Source organism: Capra hircus, chromosome 18, assembly GCF_001704415.2.
Source record: "Capra hircus breed San Clemente chromosome 18, ASM170441v1, whole genome shotgun sequence".
NCBI classification, from domain to species: domain Eukaryota; kingdom Metazoa; phylum Chordata; class Mammalia; order Artiodactyla; family Bovidae; genus Capra; species Capra hircus.
In genome coordinates this window covers 9,152,983-9,178,882 of record NC_030825.1, presented here as the reverse complement: position 1 = coordinate 9,178,882, position 25,900 = coordinate 9,152,983, and the positions used below count along the sequence as shown (strand labels likewise).

At 48.7% G+C, this 25,900-nt stretch overlaps 1 protein-coding gene across 1 annotated transcript in view; it reads left to right on the top strand.

The window, feature by feature from the left end:
* Positions 1–25,900, top strand: part of PKD1L2 (polycystin 1 like 2) — a 100,819-nt gene that overhangs the window by 36,465 nt on the left and 38,454 nt on the right. The window contains exons 12-23 of the mRNA XM_005691891.3: positions 53–173; positions 871–1,012; positions 2,115–2,291; positions 4,945–5,090; positions 6,026–6,211; positions 9,870–10,001; positions 10,687–10,869; positions 19,069–19,193; positions 20,469–20,592; positions 21,272–21,403; positions 23,142–23,364; positions 23,921–24,114. Of these exons, the coding sequence (XP_005691948.2) occupies positions 53–173; positions 871–1,012; positions 2,115–2,291; positions 4,945–5,090; positions 6,026–6,211; positions 9,870–10,001; positions 10,687–10,869; positions 19,069–19,193; positions 20,469–20,592; positions 21,272–21,403; positions 23,142–23,364; positions 23,921–24,114 (1,885 nt within the window). The remainder of the gene's footprint in view (positions 1–52; positions 174–870; positions 1,013–2,114; positions 2,292–4,944; positions 5,091–6,025; positions 6,212–9,869; positions 10,002–10,686; positions 10,870–19,068; positions 19,194–20,468; positions 20,593–21,271; positions 21,404–23,141; positions 23,365–23,920; positions 24,115–25,900) is intronic.

Below are 25,900 nucleotides of genomic sequence, written 5' to 3'. Positions count from 1 at the left end.
TGGCTCCTCGGACTAAGGATCTTCCCGGCTCCATTCTCTGTCTCCTTTTCAGCTGTGAGGAGAACTGTGGGCCAGTGGACGCCAGCAGGGACGTTATGCTGAAGGTCACCATGGGGGACAGGTCTGCAGCAGCCATGTTCAGCTGGTATTTGGATGACACCCCACTGGCGAAGGTGAGGATACTGGCAGCCTCGCAGAAACAGAAATGCCTTCCCACTTTGACTGACCAGACCTGTGTCACGCTCCCAGGACTGAGCTGGGGGTGGGTCAGTCCACTCAGCCCGTGGAGTAGGAGTCAGGGGCTGGGGGCGCTGGCCTGCAGAGATGCAGGGGAGCAAAACCAGCAATAAACACCGCAGCGGACGCCACGGGGGCCCCAGCCATCCCTCTTACCAGGCTGATCCAGGCCTCCTGCAGTGCTGTGGGGGGGCTGCTGGCCCGCAACCATGGGGGTCTAACAGCCAGCCCCCCAGCATTTGAGTGCCACAGCTTCTGTGGTGCAGCTTATGCTCCAGAGCTCCCCATGACACCAGGCTGAATGAAGCTGGGTGCCTCCTAAAACCGCTTCTTTGCCTCGTTTCCTTTTCTCCCCACCTCAGCTGCCCTCTTGGTTTTCCCTGGGAGCCTTCCCTTGTAAATGCCCTGCACATGAACCCTCGTCTCAGGCTCTGCTTCCAGGGAACCTGACTGAGGACAGATACCCCAACATGCTGGGGATGAGCATTTGGGCTGACCTCAGGGAAAGAGCTGGTGCTGCTGTCCATCCATCAGAGACAAATCTGAAAGGCCTCCCCAGCTCAGAAGCCACTGCCGGGGGGGCCTGGTAGCCTGGCTGCAGCCTCAGGGGTACTGGGCTGTGCTCTCTTTCAGGCCGAGCCTCTCCCTGAAGCCTGCAGACTCCCAGGATTCTGGCCGCGTTCTTCAGTCCTCCTTCAGAGCAACACCTCCACTCTGCTGCTCAACAGCTCCTTCCTGAGGATCTGCGACCAGGCCGCCCGGATCAGGGTCACAGGTGGGCAGGCTCCTCCAGTCTCTTGTCACAGACCCCACCTCTGGCAGAGAGTGAACTGAGAGGAAGCCAGGGGTGCTGAGACAGGGCCAGCACACACAGGCTCTGGTGTGAATCCCACCACCACCACCTTCTAGCCGGGAGACCTTAGGCCAGAGATTTGAGCCTGTTTCCTCACATGCAAGCAGGGCAATAGAAAGGTCTGCCTCTGAACTGTACGGCGCAAGCTGAGAGACACGACAGGGGTGGTGAAAGCAGACCATCCCGGGGTGCAGCCTGCGTCCTGCCAGGCGATTCAGCACTTCTCACTGAAAACAAGTGCCGGACAGCAGAATGTAGGCTCTCAGAAAGATGAATAACGGGGTAACTATTCCTTTTCAGATGAACTCCTTTGATTCAGTATTTCTCAAAGTGGCTCATAGGCCACTCGCCCAGGATAACCTGGTACTATTTTAAATTACACATTCTGGGGTTCACCCCAAACCTTCTGAATTAAGTCTGGGCCAGGGAATTCATTTTAATTGATTAAAATTCTGTATGCACAACTCTTCCAGGCATGCACTGTTTTTGAAAACTAGGTGATTATAACAGGTGGTTTGGGGTGTCGGTGCAGGTTAGCTGGGGCTCTTCATGGTGCTGTGGGAGCCCTTGGTTTGGGGTAGGATCTTCCTCCTTCTAGGTCCTGATTGTGGCCCTTCCAAGCTTGGTCTCTTGGGACAAAATTCTTATTTTCCAATATTCTTCCTCCTCACTAAAGCCCTGTGAGGAAGCTATTGTTATTAGCTCCACTTTACAGATGAGGAACTGAGTCTCAAAAAGGTCAGAGCCAAGGTCACATGGAGAGTAAATGGCAGGACTAGGATTCTATCTCTGTCCAGTTTTGCTGAGTGAGACCCTGGAATGCCCTGCCTGAGGTGTGAAGGGTAGGGGTGGAGTACTTAAGATATGCAGATTTCTGAGCCTTACCCCCGAATCTCCAGAGAGAGGCTCTGGAGCAAGGCCTGGGAATCTGCATGTTAAGCAAGTTCCCAGGAGACCATGAGCCATGGTGGAGTCTGTGTGGCACACACAGCCCCTAAGCACATCTTCTGTCTTCACTCCCTAGCAGTGGCCGGGTGTGCCTACGGGGAGGACACCTATGTGGTCAGCTCCCTGCCTTCCCTGGAGGTGCCCACCTGCACCATTGCCCCAGAGGAGGGGACCATCCTGACGAGCTTCGCCATCTTCTGCAGTGTCTCGACTGCCCTGGGCCCCCTGGAGCACTGCTTCTGCTTGGAGTCAGGTACCGGCTCCGGACTGCACTCACCCCTCACTCCTGGGCTCATTCCTCTCCAAGAGCAGGCACCTCTCTCTCTCTGAGAGCTGCGAAACCAGCAATAAACACCGCAGGGTTCTGTGGGTGAGAGAGGTTTGCAGGATGACCCATAACCCCCACCCCAGGCCCACTGACCCAGCATGGCCCATCACTATCTCCTCTGCAACTATAGAGGCCAAAATGACCTCTGTCCTGGCATGAGGGACATGGGGAGGATGAAATGGAGGAGGGTGTGCAGAAGTATGACTACCAGGACACCACTCCTTAGTACACTCTGGGAGGAGCCCTGACTCCTGGAGCTCTTCAGGACTAACACGGCCCAGCTCACAGAATCATCAGTGATGTTGGAGAGCCATTTTGGAGAGGCAACAGGGAGTGGGTGATGTCACAGAGCATGCCAGGAGGAGAACCGCTTGCAAAGGTCCACAGGAGGAGATGCCCTGGCCAGCGCCCTGTCGCTGTAGCCCCCACCCAGGACTGCTGTGGGGCATCCTCAGGGGAGACAGGAAAGCCACCCAAGGTGCCTCTGCTCACCTGGAATGGGGGTGGCTGGTCCTTGGCAGGCTTCTCTGAGTCCTTGTCTCTTCCCAATGAACTTCAGCATTTTATGACCCTCACAAGAGCTCTTGAAAATGTTCTAGTCAGACTGGGACCATCATCCAAACTGAGGCTCCAGGAGTGTTGCTGGAGGGCTCCCCAGTATCTAGCATTAAACACCACAATGATGTAAACTGGACACCTTGACAAGGTGAAGGTGGAGGGGAGCTATCGTCAGATCATGGGGTGTCCTTCAAATAGATGTGGAATGCATGTCTGTGACTGGGTCTGAGCCTACAGGGAAACAATTCAAGGATGGTAAGTAGATTTCATTTCAAGTCTTTGTCTCCCTAAATGAAGACACCAGGCCAGCTGCTCCAGTTCTGACTGGTTATTCTGTTATAGTTCCTCCTTCTGCCTTACACAGGTGAGCAGGGGAAGGAAGCATGACCAATATAAAAATGAATTGGCAATCGCAGTTCAATAACTTTGTGACTGTTTGCACACTACAATGAAGAGATTCCAATGACAGGCGAGTCCCCTTTAAAGACACAAGGATATTCATTCATTCATTCATTTTTACAACAAATATACTGAATTTCAGGCTCTGTTCTAGGTCCTATATATATAGAAATGAACAAAATAGAGAAAGTCTCTGACCTCACTGTATTTATAATCAGTGGTGGAGACAGCTGGTAAACAAAGACAGAGGATGGGAGACACTGTTTTAGACAGAGCAGCCTGGGAAGACCTTTATACAGGAAGTAATATTTGAGGGAGTCTGGATAGGCTTTGAACCAGCTGTTAAGATCGTCTTCCTTTCCTTCTGCTCCTCTTTCTCCTTATTTTTGTAATTTGGTTTACCACTTTGAATTTTTCTAAAAAATCTATCGAGGGGGATTATTTTTCTGAAAATCTTCATGGATTCTAGTAAGGCTATTCCAAAGTCATAGCAGCAGGTGATTTCCTAGGGAGGACAGTCAGTCAGTTCAGTAGCTCAGTCGTGTCCGACTCTTTGCGACTCCATGGACTGCAGCAAGCCAGGCTTCCCTGTCCATCACCAACTCCCAGAGCTTGCTCAAACTCACATCCACTGAGTCAGTGACACCATCCAACCATCTCATCCTCTGTCGTCCCTTTCTCTTCCTGCCTTCAATCTTTCCCAGCATCAGGGTCTTTTCCAATGAGTCAGTTGTTCGCGTCAGGTGGCCAAAGTACTGGAGATTCAGCTTCAACATCAGTCCTTCCAATGAATATTCAGGATTGACTTCCTTTAGGATGGACTGGTTGGATCTCCTTGCTGTCCAAGGGACTCTCGAGAGTCTTCTCCAACACCACAGATCAAAAGCATCAATTGTTTGACAAGCAGCTTTCTTTATAGTCCAACTCTAACATCCACACATGACTACAGAAAATATCATAGCCTTGACTAGACAGACCTTTGTTGGCCAAGTAAAGTCTCTGCTTTTTAATATGCTGTCTAGGTTTTCCTAGCTTTTCTTCCAAGGAGCAAGTGTCTTTTAACTTCATGGGTGTGGTCACCATCTGCAGTGATTTTGAAGCCCAAGAAAATAACATCTGTCACTGTTTCCATTGTTTCCCATCTATTTGCCATGAAGTGATGGGACCAGATGCCATGATATTCATTTTTCGAATGTTGAGCTTTAAGCCATCTTTTTCACTCTCCTCTTTCACCTTCATCAAGAGGCTCTTTAGTTCCTCTTCACTTTCTGCCATAAGGGTGGTGTCATCTGCATATCTGAGGTTATTGATATTTCTCCTGGCAATCTTGATTCCAGCTTGTGCTTCATCCAGCCTGGCATTTCGCATGATGTACTCTGTATATAAGTTAAGTAAGCCGAGTGACAATATCCAAAGTCATAGCAGCGGGTGATTTCCTAGGGAGGACAGTGGATCAGCATAAACTCTGTCTTCTCCCGGGAAGTATGGAGGCCAAGAGTCCCTGACGTGCCCTCATGAGCTGTGGCTTTTGTGTCCTTGTCATCAGGCTCTACCCTGGTGGACTTACAGTCACGCTGAGACCTGGGAATGCCCCCTTAATTATTCAGTGTCCATTTGCCAGGTTCCTGTCTATACTGTGGCCCTGAACCTGCCCTCCCATCAGTTTACCTGCCGCTTGGAAAAGAAAACAATGACTTCATGTTGACAGTGGTCATTTCTGTCTCCAATCACATGGGGAGCAGACAGCAGACCCAGGCAGTGGTTAAGGTGAGTGGCAGCCACTGTTCCTCTACTGAGACAATTTCTTCTTGTGTTTTTTTTTTTAAATTAACTAATTAATTTCTTTGCTTGGCTGTGTTGGGTCTTACTTGTAGCATGTGGGATCTTGGTTGCATCACGCAGAATCTTTCATTGTGGTGCATGGACTCTCCAGTTGTGGTGCATAGGCTTATTTGCTCGATGGCATGTAGGATCTCAGTTCCCCAACCAGGGACTGAACCCATGTCTTCTGCATTGTAGGACAGATTCTTAACCACTGAACCACCAGTAAAGTCCCTAAGATAACTTCTTGACTTGTCTGAACTTTACCAAGAGGGTGGTGGGGTTGAAAGGAGCCAAGGGCATGACCATATGAGGGTTTATTCATTCATTCCTTCAACATATATTTACAGAGAACCTACCACATGCCTGGTCCTGGTGACACAGCCATGGGCAAAACAGACCTGGTCTCTCCCTTTGTAGATCTTATGATTAGTGGCCAGTACAGGGGAAGGATCCAGGGGATTTGGGGTGGGGTACCTGAAGGAGGTGGGGGCAGAAGAACCTAGAGATGAGTTAGACCAGTGCCTTCAGAGTTCAGAGGAAGGAGGACCAAGATCAGCCACTAGGTCTACAAGGAAGAGGTCGGGTAAAATTTCAAGTCAGTTTCAAAGGTGAGAAGCCAGGTGGATGGAAAGACCTGTGGGCACAATGAGGAGAACAGTGAGAGGTGAAGTCATGACCTGCCCGAGATTTGCTCCAGGTGGCCATCAGCGCAAGTGGGTCCACTGCCCTCAAGCCCTAGGGGGAGCGCCCATGCCAGGTAAAGCCATCCAGTCCTACTCTGCTTCACCATGTGCAGGCTGGGCCTTCAGGCTCCAGGTTGAGAAGAATTGGTGGGTTGAGATCCTCCTGCTCTGAGCACATCTCTGGTCTCCTGTTAGGTGGGACTTGGACACACCTGTGTGGAGGAGGAAGCATTCCAGGCCGTGGTGTGGGACAATGTCACCGCCATTCTGCAGGGTGGGCGTGACCCTGAGCAGCTCTTCCAGCTGGCCAGGGCCGTGTCATCCGTACTGGACCAGGGTCCGGGCTCCAGGCAGCTGCCGAGAGTGGACACCAGACAGAAGGTGCTCCCAATGGACTCCTCTGTCCTTTTGCTGGGGTCCCGGGGTCTGCATGCAGCCATTTGGGGAGGGTAGTGGGGTCCATGGATCCATGGGGAAGTCTTTGGTGTCTCCCAAGTTGATGTCACGTCTCTCTTCCAGTACTTTCAGTGACTGACATAAAACGAAGCAACCTTTCTCTGCTCAGCTTCATGGAACCACAGGTTTCTAGGGTGGGAGGGAATTTAGAGGGTGCCACTCCTGTCTCTTCCTGTTCAATTCAGTTCAGTTGCACAGTCGTGTCCAATTCTATGCAACCCCATGGACTACAGCACGCCAGCCTTCCCTGTCCATCACCAACTCCCAGAGCTTACTCAAATTCATGTCCATTGAGTCGGTGATGCCATTCAACCATCTCATCCTCTGTTGTCCCCTTCATCTCCCGCCTTCAATCTTTCCCATCATCGGGGTCTTTTCCAATGAGTCAGTTCTTCGCATCAGAAAGGGGATGAAACTGAGGCCCAGAGGAGAAAAGTGACCCGGTCTTGGTCATACGGTTCATGGTTTGATGCTGTCCCAGCTCTGTCACTTACCATTTCTATTGTCAGGCCCAAGACTGAAATTCTCTAAGCCTCAGTTTTCCCACCTGGAAAACAGGGACAATAATAGTATTTTCCTTACAAGGTTGTGGTGAATGTTCAGAGTTACATTCACTGTAGCTATGAGTCAAATCACAGGAAAATTGCCAACATTCAAACAGCTTTAATTCACGAATATGGCCATTCCATGTGATACAACCTAGTATACGCAACTCTGGCAGAAGGCACGGTTACTTCCATTCCCAGTGCATGCTCCTAGGCATCTGCCTGCACTCACCACACACAGCGTCACACACACCTGCTGGGTGTTGGGGGGCAGAGGACAGACTCCTCTGGAACCTGAAGGGTTTGATGAGAGCGCTGAGCACACTGCAGAGGATGTGAGCAGCTTTCCCAGGTCCATATTTCCAGTAGGTAGTGAAGACAAGAGCAAACCCAGGTTGGCTCTTCCCCTGCCCACCTCCGGCCCTCTCACCCCAGCCTTTCTCCCCACTTAGTCCCCCAGCCCCAACACACATGCATACAACAAACCTGGCGCTCATTCACCCTGAGCATGACTTAGATGCTTCCCTTTGGAAGGGAACTTCTTTTTGGGTACTGTATGATCCTAAGCACACGGACTACCTAGCCTGACCCCAGGTCTTCTCATGAAACACTGGGGTCCTGGTGACAGACAGATGTCAAGCTCTCATTGGGCAATGGAGGAGATTTTAAGAAGGGCTCTGTTGAGAAAACTGGAGGCAAGTTTTCAGAAACAAACAAGAGAGGACACAAGGACCCCAGGGGCTCACCCTGAAGTGACCAGCATCCTGAAGGGACAGCTATGTGTGGAGGGGGCTCCTTGGTAGGAGTGGTGGTTTTTGAAGGATGAGGCTGGCAACCCTGGCAGGGAGGGTGCCTGCAACAAAGCTTCCTGCTCTCTCCTCCCGCCCTCTCGTCTCCTGCGAGTGAATCCACAGGTCAGAGGCCCAGCAGCCTGACATCTCCATGCAGGCAGCCTCCAGGATGGCGACCAAGGATGGGGAAGATCTGCAGAGGCAAATGTGAGATCATCCATTACCCACTTGAGTTTCCCTCCAGAACATTCTGATACGAGTCCCCTCACAGACAGGCCTATTCTTCCCTCCACCCAAGTTGTAGCCTGAATGGGAGCCTGGCTGGCAGCAGACACGCTCATACTCTGCAGCTGCTGTGAAAGACTGTTGCTTTTCAGTTGCTCAGTCATGTCTGACTCTGTGCAACTCCATGGACTGTTGCCTGCCAGGCTCCTCTGTCTATGGGATCTCCCAGGCAAGAATACTGGAGTGGGTTGCCATTTCCTTCTCTAGGGGTTCCTTCCTAACACAGGGATAGAACCCTCATCTCCTGCATTGGTAGGCGAGTTCTTTATCACTGAGCCACCAGGGAAACCTGAAAGACCATTAGGCGATTAGATGAGCAAGTTGTGAGTAGCAAGCAGGGCAGGAGGGTGAGAGCGAAAGTTCACCTCTATCTGTGCTCTCCTAGATGGCTGCTATGAGCCATATCTGGCCACCTATTTTTAAATTAAAATGAGTTTTAATGAAATAAAGTTAAAAATCCAGTTCTCTGGTTGCACTAGCCACATTCCAAGGGCTTAATATGTAGTTACATTTCACAAGCGGCTATGTTACTGGACAAGCAAAAGGACAGAACGTTTCTATCAACATAGAAAGTTCGATGGGGTGGTGCTAAAATTATATTCTTAGATTTTATCCGCCTCAACCAAAGCCAGCCCCTGGCCAGCCCCTGGTTAGGGCTTAGAAGGCATGTTCCCCTAGATGCTCCAGGAAGTCTGGCTTAAGGCTGGAGTGGCAGGGGGACTGGAGGGAGTCTTGTCCCCACTGCCCCCCAAAGCACACAGGGACCTATGCCTGCAACAAGCTCTCCCACCCACACTGGGCCATCACAGTAAGCCAGTTTCTGAATTTCATGCCATCTGAGTCACAATGAGACCATTTGTTTTAAAATAATGCCAGATTTTACAAATTTGATTTGAAGAACTGGAAAAAGCTTGAGACATCCTGTATTAGTTTCCTCCTGCTGCTGTAACAAATAACCATAAACTTCATGACTTAAAATGACACAAATGTCTTATCTTACCATTCTGGAGGTCAGGAGTGTGAAAGAAACAAGGTTCACTTGGGGCTAAAGCCAAGGTGAGGGGCTTGGCAGGGCTGTGAGCTGTCCGGAGGCTACAAGCAAGAATCCATCTATGGGCTTTTCCAGCTTCTAGAAGCTGCCCCCATTGCCTGCTCCATTTTCAACACCAGCATCTTCAAGCCTCCTCCCTCCACGGCCTCCCCCTTCTCCTCCTGTCTTCTGCCTCCCTCTCTGCCACCTCTTCCTCCACCATCACATCTCCTTCTCTGACGCTGACCCTCCTAGCTCCCGCCTTCAAAGACCCCCATGAAGACTCAGAAAACGAAAATATGGTTGCTGGAGGGGGAAGGGATAGTTATGGAGTTTGGGGAGGTCATGTACACACTGCTGTATTCAAAATGGATAACCAGCAAGGACCCACTGCACAGCACAGGGAGCTCTGCTCAGTGTTATGTGGCAGCCTGGATGGGAAGGGGGTTTGAGGGGAGAGTGGATGCGTGTATATGTATGGCTGAGTCCTTTCACCATTCGCCTGAAACTATCACAACCTTGTTAATAGGCTATACCCTGATACAAAATAGAAAGTTAAAGTTTGAAAAGAATAAATAAAGGAGAAAAAAATCACAGGGACCCCTGTGATTGTACTGGTCCCACCTGGTTAGTACAGGATACTCTCCCCATCTCAGAATCCTTAATTTAATCAAACCTCCACAGAGATTCTGCCCAAATGTCTCTTGTCATGTGAATAACATATGCACAGGTTTCAGGGACTAGGGTGTGCCTATCTTTGGGAGGCTATGATCCTGCCTACCATACATCCTAGGAGACAAGCAGAGATCTGTCAGCTTTGGAAGACCCCCCATGAGCCTGGTCGCTTTCTCAGACCCCAGATCTTGCTCGGACAGCCTCATCAAGCCACTGGAATTACATTACCTCCCCCGCCTTCCTCTGTCTTTTCCAAGGTCAGAGAGCACATCTTGGGGTCACTGTCTGTGGTCAATGCCACCATGGGGGACATGCAGAGGGTGCGGGGGCTGGCTGAGGTGCTGAAAGAGGTGACCCAGCGCAGTGAGGAGCTCACGCCCTTGGCCCAGGTGAGTAGTTCCCACCCACTAAGTCCTGACCTTTATTTCTGGGACCCTGATCATTCTTCCCACTTAACACATCCATTTGCTCACACACCCCTTCTATCCATATACATCTATACATATACATTCCTGACCTTTCACTCATATATCCATGTGTTAATTTATTCATTCATTTAACAAATGCTCCCTAAACGCCTAGTATGTGCAGGTACTATGCAATCCATAGAAAATTCAGCAGCAAACCCCATAGACATGGCCTGTGCCTTCATGGCACTTTTAGGCCAGTGGGATGACCAGATACTGAACAAATAACTTCATAAGTACATATATGATTACAAAATTGGAATAAGTGCTGTGTCCGGCCAGTCAGCCAGCCAGCCAGCTGTCCCCAGTCAGTGAATGTTTACTGAATACCTACTATGTGCTGGGCATTGTGCAAGACACTCTGGGAAAGACTCCGAGATGGACAAGGTTACTGTCCTGAAGGAATTGAACACATGGCAGGGAAGGAACACCTGGCTTCCAGTCCTCGACACAGGCAGTTTGTGTGACAGGCTCGGCCCAGATCTCCCCTGGCTTGAGTTCCCACATGCTCCCTTTCACCACAGTGCTGGTCCCTGGAGGAGTTTAGGGGATGGTCTGTTCCAAGCAGGGCCTCATGCTGTTCTTCCTCCTCCTCTGGGTGAGCCAGCGGGAGGCCGGCAGGGCTCTGCAGCATGCCAGTGAGGGCCTGCTGGCAATGAGTGCCAAGGCCCACCCTGAGGACTGGAGGCGCCAGGCGGCCACCAGGGACCTGCTCCAGGCTGTGGGCAATGTGCTGGAAGCTTCCCTGAGGGACCGGTCTGAAGAGCCTGCACAGGCCAACGGCAGCCAGGTGGGTGTCCCGGCCCAGATGTGTACCTCCTGCTAACCACATGCCCGGCTCACACCAGCGTTTCTAGGCGGATCCTTCTCCACTTCGTGCAGATGAGGAAACTGAGGCGCGGCAGTTAAAGGCCCTTCTAGGAGCTGACAGAAAGGCTCCAGGACAGGAGCTCCCAGGAGGTGGAGTGGTGCAGCAGGCCAAGCGCAGGCCTCAGAGGAGGTGGCCTGAGTTGGAACTCTGCCTTTGTCACTTGCAAGCCTTGTGCCTTGGGCAAGGACACTTCCTGCAGCCTTATATTCTCATCTGCATTAAGCTGACAAGGTCTGCTTCATCCGACTGGAGAGATCCTATACTCACTCTTGCAAGTCTGAACTCCTGGTTCACTTAGCCAAGGACACAGAGCATCTTTAGGAGAGAGGTCATTCCAGCACCGAGGACATCACAGAACGGAGACACAAAACCCATCTCCTGCTGCTCCACAGCCCTTTACTTTGTGGTACCACCGTTCCATTCAAGAACTCACACATTCTCACGGTGGCCACACAGGCACACTCAAACACATACCCACACACTTACACACATGCACAACTCACATACACGCACACACATTCACACACACTGAGAGCCATCGCTTATACTTTCACATATACCTCAAAGCACACACTCCTGCATTTGCTCATACCTTCACATTCAGCTACACAGTCACACACAGACTCTCACATATAGTTGCAATCACACATAAAATCACATACAAATACCCTCAAACCACATCTACTCAGACACACATCCACACACTTCCACCCATACATACCCACATCAGTTCAGTTCAGCTCAGTTCAGTTCAGTTGCTTAGTCGTGTCCGACTCTGCGACCCCATGGACTGCAGCATGCCGGGCTTCCCTGTCCATCACCAACTCCCGGAGTTTACTCAAACTCATCTCCATTGAGTCAGTGACGCCATCCAACCATCTCATCCTGTCGTCCCCTTCTCCGCCTGCCTTCAAACTTTCCCAGCATCAGGGTCTTTTCCAATGAGTCAGTTCTTTGCATCAGGTGGCCAAAGTATTGGAGATTCAGCTTCAACATCAGTCCTTCCAATGAATATTCAGGACTGATTTCCTTTAGGATGGACTGGTTGGATCTCCTTGCAGTCCAAGGGACTCTCGAGAGTTTTCTCTAACATCACAGTTCAAAAGCATTAATTCTTTGGTGCTCAGCTTTCTTTATAGTCTAACTCTCACATCCATATATGACTATTGGAAAAACCATAGCTTTGATCAGATGGACCTTTGTTGGCAAAGTAATGTCTCTGCTTTTTAATATGCTGTCTAGGTTCAAAAGCACCAATTCTTCAGCACTCAGCTTTCTTTATAGTCCAGCTCTCACATCCATACACGACTACTGGAAAAACCATAGCTGTGGCAAGACAGACCTTTGTTGGCCAAGTAATGTCTCTGCTTTTTAATATGCTGTCTAGCTTGGTCATAACTTTCCGTCCAAGAAGCAAGCGTCTTTTAATTTCATGGCTGCACCCACCATCTGCGTGATTTTAGAGACCCCCAAAATAAAGTCTGCCACTGTTTCGCATGTATTTGCCATGAAGTGATGGGACCAGATGCCATGATCTTAGTTTTCTGAATGTTGAGCTTTAAGCCAACTTTTTCACTCTCCTCTTTCACTTCCATCAAGAGGCTCTTTAGTTCTTCTTCGCTTTCTGCCATAATGGTGGTGTCATCTGCATATCTGAGGTTATTGATATTTCTCCCTGCAATTTTGATTCCAGCTTGTGCTTCATCCAGCCCAGGGTTTCTTTTGATGTACTCTGCATATAAGTTAAATAAGCAGGGTGACAATATACAGCCTTGACCTACTCCTTTTCCTACTTGGAACCAGTCTGTTGTTGCATGTCCAGTTATAACTGTTGCTTCTTGACCTGCACACAGATTTCTCAAGAGGCAGGTCAGGTGGTCTGGTATGCTCATTTCTTTCAGAATTTTCCACAGTCTGTTGTGATCCACACAGTCAAAGGCTTTGGCATAGTCAATAAAGCAGATGTTTTTCCTGGAGAAGGCAATGGCAACCCACTCTAGTACTCTGGCCTAGAAAATCCCATGGATGGAGGAGCCTGATAGGCTGCAGTCCATGGGGTCACTAAGAGTCGGACACGACTGAGCGACTTCACTTTCACTTTTCACTTTCATGCATTGGAGAAGGAAATGGCAACTCACTCCATTATTCTTGCCTGGAGAATCCCAGGGACTGGGGAGCCTGGTGGGCTGACATCTATGGGGTTGCACAGAGTCGGATACAACTGAAGTGACTTAGCAGCAGCAGCAGCAGCAGCAGACGTTTTTCTGGAACTCTCTTGCTTTTTCGATGATTCAATGGATGTTGGCAACTTGATCTCTGGTTCCTCTGCCTTTTCTAAATCCAGCTTGAACATCTGGAAGTTCACGGTTCACGTATTGCTGAAGCCTGGCTTGGAGAATTTTGAGCATAGCTTTACTAGCGTGTGAGATGAGTGCAATTGTGCGGTAGTTTTAGCATTCTTTGGCATTGTCTTTCTTTGGGACTGGAATGAAAACTGACCTTTTCGAGTCCTGTGGCCACTGCTGAGTTTTCCAAATTTGCTGGCATATTGAGTGCAGCACTTTCACAACATCATCTTTCAGGATTTGAAATAGTTCAACTGGAATTCCATCACCTCCTCTAGCTTTGTTCATAGAGATGCTTCCTAAGGCCCACTTGACCTCACATTCCAGGATGTCTGGCTCTAGGTGAGTGATCATATCATTGTGATTATATGGGTCATGAAGATCTTTTTTGCATAGTTCTGCTGTGTATTCTTGCCACCTCTTCTTAATATCTTCTGCTTCTGTTAGGTCCATACTGTTTCTGCCCTTTATTGTGCTCATCTTTGCATGAAATGTTCCCTTGGTATCTCTAAATTTTTTTGAAGAGATCTCTAGTCTTTCCAATTCTAATATTTTCCTCTACTTCTTTGCACTGAGGAAGGCTTTCTTACCTCTCCTTGCTATTCCTTGGAACTCTGCATTCAGATGGGTATATTTTTCCTTTTCTCCTTTGCCTTTCACTTCTCTTCTTTTCTCAGCTATTTGTAACGCCTCCTCAGACAGCCACTTTGCCTTTTGGCATTTCTTTTTCTTGGGGATGGTCTTGATCCCTGCCTCCTGCACAATGTCACGAACCTCCGTCCATAGTTCTTCAGATACTCTATCAGATCTAATCTCTTGACTCTATCTCTCACTTCCACTGTATAATGGTAAGGGATTTGACTTAGGTCCTACCTGAATGGTATAGTGGTTTTCCCTACTTTCCTCAATTTAAGTATGAATTTGGCAATAAGGAGTTCATGATCTAAGCCACAGTCAGCTCTTGGTCTTGTTTTTGGTGACTGTATAGAGCTTCTCCATCTTTGGCTGCAAAGAATATAACCAATCTGATTTTGGAGTTGACCATCTGGCAATGTCCATGTGTAGAGTCTTCTCTTGTGTTGTTGGAAGGGGGTGTTTGCTACGACCAGTGCATTCTCTTGGCAAAACTCCACTAGCCTTTGCCTTGCTTCATTCTATACTCCAAGGCCAAATTTGCCTGTTACTCCGGGTGTTTCTTGATTTCCTCCTTTTGCATTCCAGTCCCCTATAATGAAAAGGACATCTTTTTTGGGTGCTGGTTCTAGAAGATCTTGTAGGTCTTCATAGAACCATTCAACTTCAGCTTCTTCAGCATTACTGGTCAGGGCATAGATTTGGATTACTGTGATACTGAATGGTTTGCCTTGGAAATGAACAGATATCATTCTGTTGTTTTTGAGACTGCATCCAAGTACTGCATTTCAGACTCTTTTGTTGACTACAATGGCTACTCCATTTTTTCTAAGGGATTCTTGCCCACAGTCGTAGATATAATGGTCATCTGAGTTAAATTCACCCATTCTGGTCCATTTTAGTTTGCTGATTCCTAAATGTTCATTAGATTAGTCAATCTAATCACACGGACCACAGCCTTGTCTAACTCAATGAAACTAAGCCATGCCTTGTGGGGCCACCCAAGACGGGTGGGTCATGGTGGACAGGTCTGACAGAATGTGGTCCACTGGAGAAGGGAATGGCAAACCACTTCAGCATTCTTGCCTTGAGAACCCCGTGAACAGTATGAAAAGGCAAAATGATAGGATACTGAAAGAGGATCTCCCCAGGTCGGTAGGTGCCCAATATGCCATGGGAGAATAGTAGAGAAATAACTCCAGAAAGAATGAAGAGATGGAGCTAAAGCAAAAACAATATCCAGTTGTGGATGTGACTGGTGATGGAAGCAAGATCCGATGCTGTAAAGAGCAATATTGCAAAGGAACCTGGAATGTCAGGTCCATGAATCAAGGCAAATTGGAAGCGGTCAAACAGGAGATGGCAAGTCTGAACATCGACATTCTAGGAATCAGCGAACTAAAATGGACTGGAATGGGTGAATTTAACTCAGATGACCATTATATCTACTACTGTGGGCAGGAATCCCTTAGAAGAAATGGAGTAGCCATCATAGTCAACAAAAGAGTCCGAAATGCAGTACTTGGATGCAATCTCAAAAACGACAGAATGATCTGTTCGTTTCCAAGGCAAACCATTCAATTTCACAGTAATCCAAGTCTATGCCCCAACCAGTAATGCTGAAGAAGCTGAAGTTGAATGGTTCTATGAAGACCTACAAGACCTTTTAGAACTAACACCCAAAAAAGATGTCCTTTTCATTATAGGGGACTGGAATGCAAAAGGAGGAAGTCAAGAAACACCTGGAGTAACAGGCAAATTTGGCCTTGGAATACGAAATGAAGCAGGGCAAAGGCTAATAGAGTTTTGCCAAGAGAACACACTGGTCATAGCAAACACACTCTTCCAATAACACAAGAGAAGACTCTACACATGGACATTGCCAGCTGGTCAACACCAAAATCAGATTGATTATATTCTTTGCAGCCAAAGATGGAGAAGCTCTATACAGTCACCAAAAACAAGACCAGGAACTGACTGTGGCTCAGATCATGAACTCCTTATTGCCAAATTCAGACTTAAATTGAGGAAAGTAGGGAAAACCACTAGACCATTCAGATATGACCTAAACCAAATCCCTTATGATTATACAGTGGAAGTGAGAAATAGATTTAAGGGACTAGATCTGATAGATAGAGTGCCAGATGAACTATGGAATGAGGTTCATGACATTGTACAGGAGACAGGGATCAAGACCATCCCCGTGGAAAAGAAATGCAAAAAAGCAAAATGGCTGTCTGGGGAGGCCTTACTAATAGCTGTGAAAAGAAGAGAAGCTTTTAAAAGCAAAGGAGAAAAGGAAATATATAAGCATCTGAATGCAGAGTTCCAAAGTATAGCAAGGAGATAAGAAAGCCTTCCTCAGCAATCAATGCAAAGAAATAGAGGAAAACAACAGAATGGAAAGATTAGAGGTCTCTTCAAGAAAATTAGAGATATCAAGGGAACATTTCATGCAAAGATAGGCTTGATAAAGGACAGAAATGTTATGGACCTAACAGAAGCAGAAGATATTAAGAAGAGGTGGCAAGAGTACACAGCAGAACTATACAAAAAAGATCTTCACAACCAAGATAATCACGATGGTGTGATCACTCACCTAGAGCCAGACATCCTGGAATGTGAAGTCAAGTGGGCCGTAGAAAGCATCACTACGAACAAAGCTAGTGGAGGTGATGGAATTCCAGTTGAGCTATTTCAAATCCTGAAAGATGATGCTGTGAAAGTGCTGCGCTCATTATGCCAGCAAATTTGGAAAACTCAGCAGCAGCCACAGGACTGGAAAAGGTCAGTTTTCATTCCAATCCCAAAGAAAGGCAATGTCAAAGAATGCTCAAACCACTGCACATTTGTACTCATCTCACACGCTCAAAAGTAATGCTCAAAAAAGTAACGCTCAAAATTCTCCAAGCCAGGCTTCAGCAATACGTGAACTGTGAACTTCCAGATGTTCAAGCTGGTTTCAGAAAAGGCAGAGGAACCAGAGGTCAGATTGCCAACCTCTGCTGGATCATCGAAAAAGCAAGAGAGTTCCAGAAAAACATCTACTTCTGCTTTATTGACTATGCCAAAGCCTTTGACTGTGTGGATCACAACAAACTGTGGAAAATTCTGAAAGAGATGGGAATACTAGACCACCTGAACTGCCTCTTGAGAAACCTATATGCGGGTCAGGAAGCAACAGTTATAACTGGACATGCAACAACAGACTGGTTCCAAATAGGAAAAGGAGTAGGTCAAGGCTGTATATTGTCACCCTGCTTATTTAACTTATATGCAGAGTACGTCATGAGAAACGCTGGGCTGGAAGAAGCGCAAGCTAGAATCAAGATTGCTGGGAGAAATATCAATAACCTCAGATATGCAGATGACACCATCCTTATGGCAGAAAGTGAAGAGGAACTCAAAAGCCTCTTGAGGAAAGTGAAAGAAGAGAGTAAAAAAGTTGGCTTAAAGCTCAACATTCAGAAAACGAAGATCATGGCATCTGGTCCCATCATTTCATGGGAAATAGATGGGGAAACAGTGGAAACAGTGTCAGACTTTATTTTTTTGCGCTCCAAAATCACTGCAGATGGTGACTGCAGCCATGAATTTAAAAGACACCTACTCCTTGGACAGAAAGTTATGACCAACCTAGATAGCATATTCAAAAGCAAAGACATTACTTTGCCAATAAAGGTCCGTCTAGTCAAGGCTATGGCTTTTCCAGTGGTCATGTATGGATGTGAGAGTTAGACTATGAAGAAGGCTGAGCGCCGAAGAATTGATGCTTTTGAACTGTGGTGTTGGAGAAGACTCTTGAGAGTCCCTTGGACTGCAAGGAGATCCAACCAGTCCCTTCTGAAGGAGATCAGTCCTGGGGGTTCTTTGGAATGAATGATGCTAAAGCTGAAACTCTAGTACTTTGGCCACCTCATGCGAAGAAAAGACTCACTGGAAAAGACCCTGATGCTGGGAGGGATTGGGGGCAGGAGGAGAAGGGGATGACCGAGGATGAGATGGCTGGATGGCATCACGGACTCGATGGACGTGAGTTTGAGTAAACTCTGGGAGATGGTGATGGACAGGGAGGTCTGGTGTGCTGCAATTCATGAGGTCACAAAGAGTCGGACACGACTGAGCAACTGAACTGAACTGAACTGAAATGTTCATGTTCACTTTTGCCATCTCCTGTTTGACCATTTCCAATTTGCCTTGATTCATGGACCTAACATTCCAGGTTCCTATGCAATATTGCTCTTTACAGCATTAGACTTTACTTCCATCACCAGTCACATCCACAACTGGGTGTTGTTTTTGCTTCGGTTCTTTCTCTTCATTCTTTCTGGAGTTATTTCTCCACTGATCTCCAGTAGCATATTGGGCACCTACCAATCTGGGACGTTCATCTTTCTGTGCCCTATATTTTTTTCCTTTTCATGCTGTTCGTGGGGTTCTCAAGGCAAGAATACTGAAGTGGTTTGCCATTCCCTTCTCCAGTACATACCCACATAAACAAACTCAAATACTTATATTCACACACAATCCTCCTCAACATGCATGTACACACTCACATTCACACATGTACACACACCTATCAGATATACACACACATGCATACATGGTCTGTCCTCTGATAGGAACTCTGCAAAAATGTCCAGCCCTCCTGGTCCTCACGCCTGCCTTGGCTTCAGTGAGGCCACATCTCCACTCAAGGCTTGAGCAGGGTTGGGGAGGAGTTTGAGCCCGGGTGAACCGCGCAATGGCTCCGCCTGTGACTTTCCATTTCTCCTCGGGTAAGACCTGGGCTGTGGGTGGGCATCAGGTTCCAGTGGAGCAGCAGAGGCAGGCACACAGTGAGCCTCCCCATGGTTCTGCGGCTTCCCCTTATCAACACGTGGCCTCCACAATTCACCACCCTCTCTGTGCCTCTGTCTCACCGTCCGCCAAACAGGATGGTAAAAGCACCTGCTCACAGAGCTTGGAATCTTCTCAGGGCTTATGCCCGATTCCCTACAGCACCTGGTGCCTGGTGAAGTGCTTTCCATCCGAGTCTCTGCTTTGCTCCTGCTGAAGGCCCACACGAGCTTGGTGAAAGCAACCAGAGGTGGTATATGGAGACCGGCCCACAGCAGTGGTCCCCTGCTTCCTTTTCCAGATGGCCACAGTGTCTCGACTGCTGGAAGCTGCAGAGCATGTGCAGGCCGCCCTCCTGCTGGGGAGACTGCCCGGGGGCCTTCCAGCCATGGTGACAACCTCCTCCATCTCTGTGTACACAAACAGGTAATCTGCTGTACTGTGGGTGACCCAAAAAGCTTATCCCCTGCCCTGTTTCACTCCACATCCACATCTCAAGACCCTGGGACAGGCAGAGCCCAGGAGACCCACCTGGTGGGAGGGAGGGGGGTGAGTGATGGGACCTAGAAGTGGGAAGGGCTTTTCACTGTAAGGTCCCCATACTGGGTGTTTGTACAGCATGAGAAGGGAGGTGGTAAGTGCCACGTCAGTGTGGTAAGTGCCACCCATGTGTCTTGAGAGATGGGTCATATTGAAGGGGGCTGAATGAGGGGGACCAACCCACTTTTAACCTCACTTAGAGTGTGTCTGGCAAGCCCGCTGCTCCGTGGACTATGGGACTTACTCAGAGTGTGTCTGGCAAGCCTGCTGCTCTGAGGATTATGGGACTTCCAGACACTCTGGCCTTAGGTGTTTCTCCGAGGAGTGCCAGCCTCCTTTCACTGAGCCCTCCTCCAGCACCTACGGATGGCCTGCCACTTCCATGCTACCCCCTGACAATCGGGGGCTGGACGACGCTGCAGGCACTGCTGGGACCCTCGGCACTGAGCACCCTCCCTTGGTTCCTCTGCCACAGATGCCTTCCTGGATCCCAGGGGCAGTTTCCCAAAGCAGCATTGTGATCACGACTAGGATCTGAAACCAGGTCCCTAGTCTACTCAACTGGGACGAGGTCAATGGCCAGTAAAGATGGTCTTATGGGAGGTCAAGTAGGTTGGGGAGATAGGTCTGGAGAAGTGTCTACATCCAAGCTCATTTATTCATTCAACAAAATATGTATTGACCACCATCACATGCCAGGCACTGCTCTAGGCACTGGGGCAGCACGGGAGAGAAAGCAGGCTGAAGCCCTGTCCATGTGGGGCCACCTGCCCAGCCTTGAGGCATCACCTGCCTTTTATGCTATTCCCACTGAGGCAAACAAAGAATCATCTGAGTAAGGCAGGGGTCCCTAACCTCCGGGGTCTAATGCCTGATGATCTGAGGTGGAGCCGATGTAACAATAATTCAAATAAAGTGCACAATAAGTATGATGTGCTTGAATCATCCCCAAGCCATCCCCCTACCTGGTCTTTGGAAAATTTGGCTCCCATGAAACGGGTCCCTGGTGACAGAACGTTGGGGGCTGCTGATCTAAGGGGATCACGAAAGAAGCGCTGATGCTAAAGCTAGTCCCCGTGCAGTGCTAGAGCGGGCAGATCCTCCTCCGACACTGACCTTCTCCTCTCTCTCCCGGCACCTCTGCTCTCACCTTGTGGACAGAATACAGCCCTGGAGTTGGCGAGGCTCCTCCGTGCATGTTGCTGCAGCCAGCTCTGCGACCTTCACCCTGCCCACTGCCCCCCTTGGCTCCATGGAGGACTATCGGGAGCCTGTGGACATAAGGGTAACAATAGAAAGAACACCCTTGGAAGCAGCCCTTTACAGTCTGCAAAGCACCTGCACATATGCTTGCTCATTCATGTTGCTAACAGCTCTACAAATTAATTAAGCCCATTTTACAGGTGAGTTCAGTGACTTGCCCGAGGTGACCAGCAAAGTGGCAGGGCTGGGATTCAGAGCCAGGCCTTCTGACTCCCCAGACCATCCTCTTTCCACTGTATTGTGGAATTTCTCCAGCAGCCTTGGTTTAATTAGTCCTTGGAAATGAAGCTCTTCAGACTCCATTCCATAAGTAGGCAACAGTAAACTCAGGGCTTTTTCCTTCTCAAATTAGGGCACATCTGACTCTTGGCTCCTTGAGCCTGCAAGAAAGCAGACAAACATCTTTCTCTTAGAGACCTTGTGCCTTGCTATAAGAAAGTGTCATACTGTTCATAGTCCAGTAATTGCTCAGCTGTGGCAAGTGTGATCAGGTCTCTAGGCCCAGATTTCTGAGGTCAGAACCTTGAAGATTACACAAACACACACCAGGAAAGATAGCAGCAGCTAAAGACAGGGCCCTCTCATTCACCCCACAGCACAAGGGCCACCTGTCCACCTGTCTGGGGAAAACTTTTCCTTCACACAGGGGCCTAGTTACCTTCCGGCCCTTGGACTCCTTGGCTCTCTGTTCTTGGTTTCAGATGATGAGCTTCCCCAAGAGCCCCTTTCCAGCCCGAGGTCACTTTGATGTCAGCGGAACTGTGGGTGGCCTCTCTCTGACCAGTCCTAGTGGACAGCTCATCCCTGTGAAGAATCTGTCAGAGTATATCGAGGTAGGCTTGGGGTGTGCTCAGAAGTCAGGTGGCACTTCTGTCTTCTTTTTCAACTTGGTTCGGTCCAAAAGTTGACTGGTTATGAAAAAAAGAAGAGAATCATTGGGAATCACCTGGAGTCCAGTAGGTAGGACCTCACATTTCCACTGCCAAGGGCCCAGGTTCAATCCCTGGTCAGAGAACTAAGATCCCATAAGCTGCAAGGTGTGGGCAAAAAAAGAAAGAAGGAGAAAAGAAAAAAAGAAGAGAATATTTTATTATACCCAGTAGTATATACTAAACATGTTCTGCTTTTATGGCTTCACAGAGATTCAGTTCATTGCCTAATTCATGAATAACTTTTGTGAAGTACAGAGAGAAACAATAAAATTTATTTTTTGCTTTCAGAGTAAAAAAAAGAAGAGAATCAAGAGAAATTATCCTCATCCTGCTATAAGCATTGCAAGCATTGTGGCTTAACATAAAACTATATATTTTATACAGTTTAACATAGAACTATATATTATTTGGTTATATATATGCTGTGATAAAGAATGTTCAAACGACTGGTTCAACCCCTGGTCAGGGAACTAGATCCCACGTGTCGCAACTAAGATCCAGCTCAATCAAATAAATACATACTTAAAAAACGAAAAAGGGTGGAGGGAATTCCCTGGTGGTCCTGGTTAGGACTTGGTGCCTTCACTACAGTGGTCCCAGATTCAACTTTTGTGGTGCAGTCAAAAACTTTTTTAACTAACTAAATAAATAGTGGGTGGAAGGCTTTAGTTAATCCAGAGAGCTGATTAAATGGAGAGTGGTTATAAGAAGTTCTAATGTAAGAATAAAAGAGAGGAACAGCACCAACTAATTGAGTGCTACTGTGTATGTGGTGCTTGGCTAAGGATTTTGTACATAATAACATTTTTAATACTCTCAGTGAGGGCTTCCCTGGTGGCTCAAAGGTTAGGAATCTGCCTGCAATTCAGGAGACTGCCTGTAATACAGGAGAACCGGGTTTGATCTCCAACGCAGGGGACATGGGTTTGATCCCTGGTCTGGGAAGATCCCACATGCGGTGGAGCAGCTGAGCCTGTGCGCCACTATTGAGCCTGTGCGCTGGAGCCTAGAGCCAAGCTGTGCACCTTCTGTGCAGGTGCAGCCCCGAGCCAGGGTGCACAGCTTGAGGAGCAGGGGCCGAATAAAGGCCCCCAAGATATCCTCGTCCTCATCCCTGAGCCATGAATACGTCACCTGACACGGCAAAATGTGACTCTGCAGATGTGATTTAAGTTGAAGATCCTGAAATAGATGACCCTGATCACCTGGGTGGGCCCAGTGTCATCGAGAGGTCCTTCTAAGCGGCAGGCAGGTTGAGGGGCAGGGGAGGCAGTTTGGTGACAGAAGCAAGACATCGGGTGATGCAAGGAGGGGTCCATGAGACAATGACTGCAGGCACTTCCAGAAGCTGGAAAAGGCAAAGAAGTGGGTTCTCCCTCTGGAGCCCTGAGAAGGAAAGAGCTCTGACAACTGTAGCCCCATGCGACTGATTCTGGGGCTTCTGGCCTAAAGGGCTGTAAGAGAAAAAAACTTGTGCTGTTTTAAGCCACAAAGCTTGTGGTCATTTGTCACAGCAGCCTCAGTAAACTAATGAAAAGAGCAGAGCACAGGTTGGATTTCAGCTCCCCAGGGGCTCACCCTGATGTTCACCGGCATTCCTGTCCTTGCACAGCCTTGATTTGACTGTTTCTGATGACAGATCCTGCTGCCTCGGCTTTCAGAAGGACACGGTGAGCCAACTGTGCTGAACCTGAGCAGACCTGAAGCCCTGTGGGTGAACCTGACATCAGGCAGCGCGGCTTTGGGGATCCAGCTGCACTGGAGACCTGACGCCCCACTCACGCTCAGCCTGGGTTATGGCTACCACCCCAATGAGACCAGCTACGATGCCCAGGCTCACCTCCCGCCAACAGCTGCTTCAGGTAGTCCCACCACCCAGGGCGGCTTCTTGAGTTGCTTCCTGGGGGTGTGATCAGCTTAAAACTTGGGAATCAGAGCCATAGAGGAAAAAAAAGAAAAAGAAAAAACACTTGCTACATTCGGTACTTATTTTTGTTGGTGGTATTATTATTAGGCAATATACTAGGTGAACAATTAACTATATGTCCTGAAGGAGCTGAGAAGCACTCACAGAATTGACCTCATTGCAGTCCTCATGACAGGCTTTGGGGATGATGGTGACCGAAATATTTACTTTCCAGATAAAAACAGAGAGGTTAAGTAACTGGTCCAAAGTCACACAGCCAAGGAGGAGCAAAGTCAGAATTTGTGCCCTCATCGGTCTGATTGGCAGCCTGCTTGGCACACTGAGCTGGGTGTGCTTCCTCTCCTATATTCCTGGGACATCGGGGAGACCATCAGTGCCTGCTTCCCTGCCCAGGCACCTGGTGCTCCCCTCCCATCACATTAGATCCAGTTTCCACGAGGCTTCAGGCTGACCTGGACACCCCCACCCCCCGTACCCACTGCTTCCTGCAGATGAGCTGTCCACGTGGATCCTGAGCCCAGAGGACCTGCCTTTTGGAGAAGGCGTCTACTATCTGACTGTTATCCCCGAGTCTGACCTGGAGCCAACACCAGGCAGGGACCTTACAGTCGGCATCACCACCTTCCTGTCCCATTGTGTCTTCTGGGATGAGGTCCAGGGCACTTGGGACAACTCCGGGTGCCAGGTAAGGAGGGGGAAGTAAAGAAGATGGTAGAGCCAAGAGTCAAACCCAGGTCTGTCTCCAGAGCATAAGCTTTAAGCAACATGAGGCACTGCTTCTCCAGAGCCTACCCCAGGCTCCCGGAGCCCTGGAGGCAGGTGGTTCTATTAATATCAATCACATCCTTGTCTCAGGGCAGCTCAGATCTGCCTCCGAGGAGCCAAGGCCTGTGACAGTGTCCTGGCAGCAGACATTGGTTTTGAGGCCATCAGAAGCCATTTCTGGGGTATCAGTGTCCCCTTCCTTCTTCCATGGCTTTGCACATGCAGTTCTTTCCCCCAGAATGCCCTTTTTCCCTACCCTGATGGAAAACTTCCATTCCCACTTCGATCTTCCAATCCAAAGCCATTTCTTGCGGGGGGGCGGGGCGGGGGGCAGATGTGTGCTGTCTCCCTCTGCTGGACTTCCACACCCTCCCCAGGAACAGCCTCCACGTCTAGTTGAAATTTATCACACACCCGTCCCCATCCCCTAGATCATATTCCTTCTTTCATTCATCCTACGCATGTTCACCAGGTGCCAGGCCAACTGGTAGGGATACAATGATGAGACAAACCAGTGAGCACTCGGTCTAGTAGAGGACACAGACGAGAAGCAAATGGTGCGTACGTCCAATGATAGCAGTCACAAGTAGTTTAAGAGGCCAGGTCCTAGCAGAGCCACAAAAGGGGACTCAGAACCAAGCTCCTTTGGGATTTGTTTCTGCTTCCTCTTTGGCTTCCTTGTCAACTCCTGCCTGGCTTCCAGCTTTCACAAATGGCAGTTCCCCAAAGTGCCAAGAAGAGACAAGGGCTCATTGAGATGTCCAAGAGACAGTGTGTTTCCCACACTTGCAGCCTAAGTCTTTGTACCTTGTGAACAAGACCTGAGTGTGTTGCCACTTTTGAGAGTCCTCGCTACCAGTGACTTGTCTGATCTCCACTTTGCTCACACAGAATACCCACTGAAGACTGCCTTCTGAGGCCTGAGGCTCAGATTAGGATGGTGCAGGGGCTGGCCACAAGGAGTCTGCCATTGGACAGACTTGGGTCCAATCCCACGTCATCAGTACTTGCAAGATGACCTTGGACAGGCCCCCCACCACTCTGAACTTTCCCATCTGAAACCAGGGATAAAGGATGGCTGCCACTTTCCACAGTGGGGGATCTAGACCAGGTTAGAAGTGCATACCAGGGCACTCAGTGTGGCACCTGGCACGTAGTAGGTGCTCCACAGATGAAAGTGACTGCTGTGGCAGACACTCTGGGCTGAGAGAGCATGAGGACAGACTGAGGGAGGACCACTTAGCTAAATGCAAGTTACTGGCAAGTTCCTAGCTTCTGGGTGGAATCATGGGGTCCAGGAGCTTACATGTGTTTAAGAATATACAGATACTAATGCCCACACACATAAATGTGGGGCATACAAAGGTCATGTGGGAGTGTGTCATATTACCGAAATTATGCTAACCCGATACTGTAAACCTGATGGTCATTATAGAAGCAGATGTTGGCACAGATGAATACCGATACAGAGCTATCTGAAATAGGACACAGAAACCCACTCCAGTGTTCTTGCCTGGGAAGTCGCATGAACAGAGGTGCCTGGCAGGCTACAGTCCATGGGGTCGCAAAGAGTCATACACGACTGAGTGAAAGTGCACAGAGAGAGAGAGAGAGAGAGAGAGAGAGAGAGAGAGAGAGCCATAAATAATTAAACGGGGGGGAAAAATAAATAGGATCACCAATTTTGGATGGAAAAATCACCACTG